Here is a 7,729-nt window from a genome sequence, read left to right on the forward strand (position 1 = left end):
CTGCAAATAAAAAGCAAAGAAAAGGGAAATGGAGAAAGTGTTAAGCCTAGTGATACAGCTGCCACAACAGCTGTATTTGCTGCAAATTCGGATTCTGTTGCCCAACCCAAACGACTACTAGCCGTTGGCGGCCACACATCTGCCCAACGGCTAGTAGCCGTTGGAGACACTGCCGAGGAGTTTGCCCAATGGCTACTAGCCGTTGGAGACACTGCAAATTCGGATGAACGCAACAAGACAGCCGCAACTCATCCCATCAACAAGGCTATTGAAGGAAATAAATCAAACCAGCACCTTGGAGATTTTTACACAACATCCTCTCACGCATATCACTCGATCAAGAGTGACACAAAAGGTAACACTCCTAAAATCGTGTATGACTTCCAAGGCAACTTCCCAAGGTCCAACACAACAAGTCTACACGCGCCAGTCTCTCCAAGAATCCTTGCATGCAGCCGTACACCGCACACATTCAAAGGCCATTCCAATTACAGCCAATCTTTCCTAACATGATTTATTTTGTACTAAATGTAATTTTATTTTTCTTATAGTTGGTCGTGTAAAACAGTATATATACTGTGTAATATGTTCAATGAAAAGTAAGCTAGAATTCCATATTTTCAATTACTTTTCATGGTATCAGAGCCATTCTAGGCACGCGCCCAAACCCATTTTTCAATATCCCCACTTTCATGGCAGCCTCATCCTCCAATGCTATCCCTACTATCGCCATACCCACCACTGCAATTCCCACAGCCATACCCACCATGTCAGAAACTAACCTTACCTTTCATGAAAAGCTTGAAGGACCCAACTACCTGAGTTGGCTTACCCATTTCCTTCCAATCCTATGCAGCACTGATTCCATGGGCTTCATCGATGAATCAGAACCTTGTCCACCAAAGTTTCTGTCTAATGACAGCAACAAACAAACTCTCAACCCAAAGTTTACTATCTGGCAAAGAAAAGACCATACTATATTAAGCTGGATTAACATCACCTTATCCAAAATGGTGTTGTCTACCATTTATGGACTTGATACCTCCTGGTAGGTATGGTCAGCCTTGGCCAACCAATTTGCCAATCAATCCAAATCTTGCATATCCAATCTGAAGAAATAGCTACAGAGCCTTCACCAAGGTCCCAAGACCTACTCTGACTACATCCAGGCTGCAAAGGAGTGCTCGGATCAACTGGCTGCTGCTGGTAAGCCCATTCCCAATGAAGACTTAATCATCTACCTCATGAATGGATTAAATCCAACCTTCAACAGCTTCATCACCTCTATTTCCATTATGACTCGAGACAAAAATGTGAGCCTATAAGACTTCCAAGAAGATCTTCTGAATCATGAGACTCTCCTCAACCATCAACAATCAAGACAGTAGACACCTCCACCTTTGCTCTCTTTAATCACAAACCCAACACCCGTCCTTTCTCTCCCAAGCATCATGGACCACCCTTCCCCAAGTTTCCCTCCAGAAACTCTGGTTCCCGATCGGAGGCAGCACAAGCACCTAGTCAAAGGTACAATGGAGTACCACCTCCTGCTAGATACTCTGCATCACCTAGGTATCCAGCACCACCCAAGCATCCCACTCTTTCCAGGTATCCTGCAGACACCTCTGCAGATAGTCGATTCTCAACCATTCAAGGCCCTCAGACTCCTTGCCAAATCTGTGGCAAACTTAGGTATGGAGCACTAGACTGCTACCACCAGATGGACTATGCCTTCCAAGGTAGACATCCACCACATCAGCTCCATGCCTTGATTGCTCAGAACACTCATGCACTTGAAGAGCACGAATGGGATGCTGACAATGCAGTAAATGCACACATTGCCAATGATCTGGACAACCTCCATCTTCAGCAACCTTTTCAGGGAACTGACTCCATTGGAGTGGGTTCAGTTTTGCCACTCTTCACTCTCCTTATTCCATCTTTTCTCTAAAAAATGTCTTACACTACCCTAAGGCAGCAACCAACCTCATTTCCATCCAACGTTTCTGTACTGATAATGATTGTTTTTTTCTCTTAACAGTAACTCATGTTTACATATTTGATTTGCAGACTCGAGCACTCCTGCTGAAAAGGAAGAGTGAGAATGGCATTTAACCCATCCGGCTTGGCAAGAAGTACTAAAAAGGCAGCAAGGTCTTTATAGCCATGTTTAGAATAAAAGCTACACCCTTAGTTTGGCACTTTAGACTAGAACACCCCTCTTCTGAAGTTGTAAACCGTGTAGTGCAGAAAAATAAACTGCATGTTTCTCCTTTGAATTCTAATAAAAATGTCCTTTGCTCTTCTTGTCAATTGGGAAAATCTAAGAAACTTCCATTTCAACCTTCTGCTCGCATATCTGAATCCCCACTACAATTGATTCATAGTGATTTGTGGACCTCTCCAGTTCCATCAATGAGTGGTTATAAATACTATGCCCTCTTTGTGGATGATTACTCACGATATTCTTGGATTTATCCTCTCTACACTAAGGCTGAAACCTTTGATGCTTTTATCAAATTCACAACCCTTGTTGAGAATCAATTCTCCACCAAAATTAAACAGTTGCAATTTGATGGGGGAGGGGAATATATGTCAAACCAGTTTCAAGCCTTCCTTCTCCACCATGGTATTGTATTCAGAAAATCCTGCCCTTATTCCTCTCCACAGAATGGTCTTGCAGAACGTAAACTGAGACATATCCTTAAAACCGAGTTAACTCTTTTAGCACATGCCCATTTGTCTAACAAGTATTAGGTTGATTCATTCCTTACTGCCGTCTACACCATTAATAAACTACCGACAACCACTCTTCACAATATCTCTCCTTATGAAAAGCTATACCACAAATCACTTGATTACCAACGCCTTAGAGTCTTTGGTTGTTTGTGTTACCCACTACTTCGTCCATATGGCCTCCATAAGCTTGAGTATAGGTCCAAGCCATGCATATTTCTGGGCTACCAATATGCAGGATACAAGTGTCTCGACCCTGTCACCAACAAAGCCTATCTCTCTCGCCATGTGGTCTTTGATGAGATCTCTTTCCCGACCATGGATCATGCCACCTCACTTTTGCCCTCTCAACTGGCTGCTCAAGGTAACTCTTCTAATTCTTTTCCTTTATTTTCATTACCTTTAACCACTCCTAATTTTGCTCCAGCTTCCTTGCAACCGTTTGTCCTTCTAGAACCTCCCTTAGACTTACCAACATCTCCACAACTTTCTGTTGCCCCATCCCTGCCCTCAGATACATCCTCAGCTCCTGAGCCTACCTCCTTGGACTATGCTACTGCACCTCTCCCTGCTTCCTTCTCTGCTGACCCTCTTCCTTCCCTAATTAATGCACCAGCTTTTATGCCTCTAGAATCCATCTCTGATTCTACACCTATCCCACCTACTGACCAGCCCTTACCTACCATCCCCTTACCCACTATGACCACTCGATCACACACAGGATCCCTCAAGCCTAAACAATTTCTTGATTTTAAACTCTTCCACTCCAAATACCCCCTCCTTAGCTTCCATTCTGTACTTCCTGAGTCTAAACCTACCAGCTACAGCAAGGCAGCCCTTGATCCCCAATGGAAAGCTGCTATGAGTGCAGAATTTGAGGCTCTCCTATCCAATGGACCTGGACTCTTTGTTCCCGGCCTCCACACCGCCATGTCATCCATAACAAATGGGTGTACAAGATCAAAAGGCATGCAAATGGATCTGTTGAAAGGTTTAAAGCCTAGTTGGTGGCCAAGGGCTTTGAGCAGCAATCTAGGGTGGACTACACAGAGACTTTGAGTCCTGTTATTAAGCCTGCAACTATTAGGCTCATTCTAGCACTGGTTGTGCACTTTGACTGGCCAATTCGACAACTTGACATATCAAATGCTTTTCTCCATGGATCTCTCAATGAGGAAGTCTACATGGAACAACCACGTGGCTTTGTTTCCTCTCATCATCCTACCTTTGTATGCAAGCCCAACAAGTCCATCTATGGCCTGAAACAAGCTCCTCAAGCTTAGTACACCCGCCTGTCCAATTTTCTCTTGGACCTTAGGTTCATCGTGTCACTTGTTGACACCTCTCTCTTCACCTTTATCACTACTGGTTTTAAACTCTTTATACTGATCTATGTTAACGACATTATTGTCACAGACACTCATTTGCATCTCATCCGTACGCTCATCAGCCAACTCCAGCAGGAATTCCCAATTAAGGACCTTTATCTCTATTTTTTTTTTTTTTTCCAATTTTTGGTGTTTCAAAGATGCATCTCAAAATTTTACCAAATCAATTTTCATTTGATACTCCACATGCAACACTTTGTTAAAATGTAGCTTCACCTAATCAATTCTGAATTTTTACCTTTTTTAAAATTCAAAATACTTTTCAAAACTTTACTAAATAGTAGTCTCAATAATTTTCTACTCATTTTAGAATAAATAAAAAATTAAATTGACAAATAACATTACAAAATAGCTGAATAAATAGAATGATTTTAATTAAGAAAGATTAATAAAATCGTCATTGGTAATCGCTTCCCATTATTTCAAAGATGTGCAAGGTTTTTATGAGTGTCTTGCTTTTTCTTTGATGAACAAGTAAGGGTAATATGTAAATATATACAAAAGAAACATTAATTTTGAGAATGTGATGATTAGTCCCTTTAAGACTTTTTAATAATAAAAACAAATTACTCACTTTGAAAATCTAAAAAAAAACAATCAATATACAAAAGACAAACCGTATAAGCTTGTTTCTTTTTACAAAGTATATATATATATATAAATATAAATTTTATCAAGACAAGAATTATAGTTCTAGGACGTCTTAAAATATGGAGAACTTTATGTTGGGATTTTACTGATACACTTATACATTGTTTTGTTAGGGAACAAACAAAGTTGAGGGCATATTGATACATTTGCCTAAACGAGACTTGATACACTTAAGTCCCGAAGCCTTCAAGAATATGACAAGGCTCAAAATGTTTATTAACCGTAATGCATGCTTTTCTGAAAAGCCTAATTTTCTCTCTAATGAGTTAAGATTGCTTGATTGGTCTAATTATCCTGGGGAATCTTTGCCATCCAATTTTTGTGGAAAGAACCTTGTTGTTTTAACAATGCCTCGAAGTCAGCTCAAGGAATTGGAGGGAGTCCAGGTAGAATTATTGTTTTTAATATTTATTCCTTTAGATTATTTTGCAAACTTCTTTCAAACTAATTTATTTCATTTTTTCTTGACAGAATTTCCAAAACATGACAATTATGAATTTAGTTGGTTGTGAATTCCTAAGAAAAATTCCTAATGTTTCAAGGATCCCAAATTTAGAGGAGTTGGATCTTCATGGTTGCAAAAATTTAGTTGAGATTCATCATTCCATTGGATTCCATGATAAGCTTGTTAGTTTGAAACTTGGAAGATGCTATAATCTTAAGAGTTTTCCGAGAAGTCTTAAGATGAGATCTCTAAAATTTCTTTGCCTTTTGAGATGCTCGAAGCTTAAGAACTTCCCTGAAATTGAGTGTCAAATGGAATGTTTAGAATATATCAACTTTGGAGGAACTGGTATAAAGGAACTACCTTCATCTATTGAGAACCTCGTTGGGGTTAAAACCTTGGATCTAAGTGATTGCACAAAGTTGAAATATTTAGAAATACCATGCATTGGGGACCTGGATGGGATTATACAACCATTTTTTCTAAATAGCAAATATCTTAGTTTCATTGACTGTTCAAAAGTTGCTAAGTTTCTAAAAACAATGGAGGAATATGAGACAATCTATGCTCGGTGTTGTATCCATAGAGGAATCGGCAATTTCATCGGTGGCAGAATTACTCCAATTGCCGCCTTCGTCGAATACAAGCGATTCTAATGATGGTTGTTCTTCGATCGTATTTCCAAAACTTCAAGCATTGAAACTTCAAAATTGTGCCTTCTCGGGATCAAATTTATTTAGAACCTTTGATTGTTGCTCCACATTGACGGAATTAGATCTATCAATGAGTGATATTGTTACCATTCCTCCATACATCAGATGATTTGTTGGATTGAAGTCCCTTTATTTGGAGGAATGCAAGCAACTTCGAGAAATTCTAGGAATTCCACCAAATTTAATTTCAATGAGTGCGAAGGGGTGTGTGTCATTGGCAATTTTTTTAGAAGAAGCTAGAAGATCTCCATGGTTTAATACACCAGAGACCCTATTCCACGTTGGAACGATATTTCCAGCGTTGATTCTTGGAAACCATGTTCTGACAGAATCAGAGTTCTTGATTCAACGCGATTGCCCTTCTAGTTTGAGATTTCTTGATCTATCAGGAAGCGCTATTGTTAGCCTTCCTACATGGTTCAACACATTTGTTGGATTGAAGGATCTTTACTTGAACGGTTGCAATCAACTTGAAGAAATTCCAGAACTTCCACCAAATATAAAAGAGGTAGCTGCGGATGGATGCACATCATTGGAAAGATTTCAATTTAATAATATAAAGGATTTACCAATGCTTGAATGGATTGAGTTTTCCAATTGCCATGGACTACGTGAAAATATGGGGGATGATCTGCAAATTTGTTTATTGAGTGAGGTATCTCCCTTTCACATATATACCTGTTATTTGTACATCTTATAATTGAAAAGTTGTCACCTATTTATATTTGTGTAACAGGGACATCTTAAGGACCATCAATATAGCTGTATATTTCCAGGAAATAAGATTCCAGATTACTTCAGTTATCGTAAAGAGCTTTCAAATACCAATTGGTGTGAAATAGATATCAATGAGCCTGTACATTTGGATTTGGAGAATACAAGATTTGCTTTCTCTGCTATTATTGGGATAGAGGATGTACAAGGTGTGAGTGATTTTCGAATTCTCGTTGAAATCATCAATGATATTGGTCAACACATCTATTCTCATAGGCCGTATATGTATAGTTTAGTTAGCTCAGATCATGTATGGTTGAATTACCATGTGTCAAACCATTCTCAACTAAAGACGGATAATCTTCGAGTTATATTTACATGCGAAAAACATTTAAAGTCAGTGTTCTTTAAAAGTTGCGGATTCCATCTAATGAAGAGGAAGTGATAATTGATGATATTCAAATTGCTGAGGCATCATGATAATGATGGTGATGATGATGATGGAAACTTGGAATCCAATTAGTACCCACAACAAAAGAGGCATTCTTCTTCCTTTCTATCTATATCGTGTTTGTTGCAGATTTCTTCACTTATGAGTTCAGGTTGGTCTGTATTATGTTCATTCTTCTTGTTTGTGACAAAGTCCCAAGCTTGGGTTATAGTCATGTAAGTGTTTCTCCTATTTAGACTCCTATTTTGTAATTAATTTACCTTTTTTTTCAAAGCCCATTTTGTCACCCCTTGAAATTATTATTGCTTTATTTTCAGGGTTTTGTTTGTGCTTTTATAGTTATTTTGCTTTTTTATATGTTTCTTTTCTTTCTTTTTTTTTTTTTTAAAGCAACAACTACAAAGAGAAAATGAGTTGCTCTAACATAAAAGCTTGTTTATAGCTAGTGTCGCTATGAATAAATGGAGAAATGATAATCTTTTATTATAAAAAAACACAATTACTCTCATTTTTGACAAATGTTATTTTGACAAAGGAGCTAACCCTAGACTTCATCCTTCAGAAAACATATTTCAACCCTCCCCCTTTCATTTTGGTTTTTTCTTTTGTTTGTAGGTGTTTTCCGACCAGA

The 7,729-nt window shown here is 38.6% G+C and overlaps 2 protein-coding genes across 2 annotated transcripts; both read left to right on the forward strand.

Moving 5' to 3' along the window:
* The first annotated feature begins 4,893 nt into the window (after positions 1-4,893).
* LOC133866289 (disease resistance protein RUN1-like) lies at positions 4,894-5,876 on the forward strand. The gene is made up of 2 exons (XM_062302817.1): positions 4,894-5,161; positions 5,247-5,876. Exons 1-2 carry the CDS (start codon positions 4,970-4,972, stop codon positions 5,874-5,876), a joined length of 822 nt encoding a protein of 273 aa, XP_062158801.1. The 5' UTR covers positions 4,894-4,969.
* Positions 5,877-6,016: 140 nt separating this feature from the next.
* LOC133865459 (probable disease resistance protein RPP1) lies at positions 6,017-7,242 on the forward strand. Its single transcript, XM_062301873.1, has 2 exons — positions 6,017-6,588; positions 6,670-7,242. The coding sequence occupies exons 1-2, from the start codon at positions 6,124-6,126 to the stop codon at positions 7,090-7,092; spliced, it is 888 nt and encodes a 295-aa protein (XP_062157857.1). The 5' UTR covers positions 6,017-6,123; the 3' UTR covers positions 7,093-7,242.
* The last annotated feature ends 487 nt before the right edge of the window (positions 7,243-7,729 follow it).

The sequence above is a fragment of the Alnus glutinosa genome, chromosome 4, assembly GCF_958979055.1.
Source record: "Alnus glutinosa chromosome 4, dhAlnGlut1.1, whole genome shotgun sequence".
In the NCBI taxonomy this organism is placed as follows: Eukaryota; Viridiplantae; Streptophyta; class Magnoliopsida; order Fagales; family Betulaceae; genus Alnus; species Alnus glutinosa.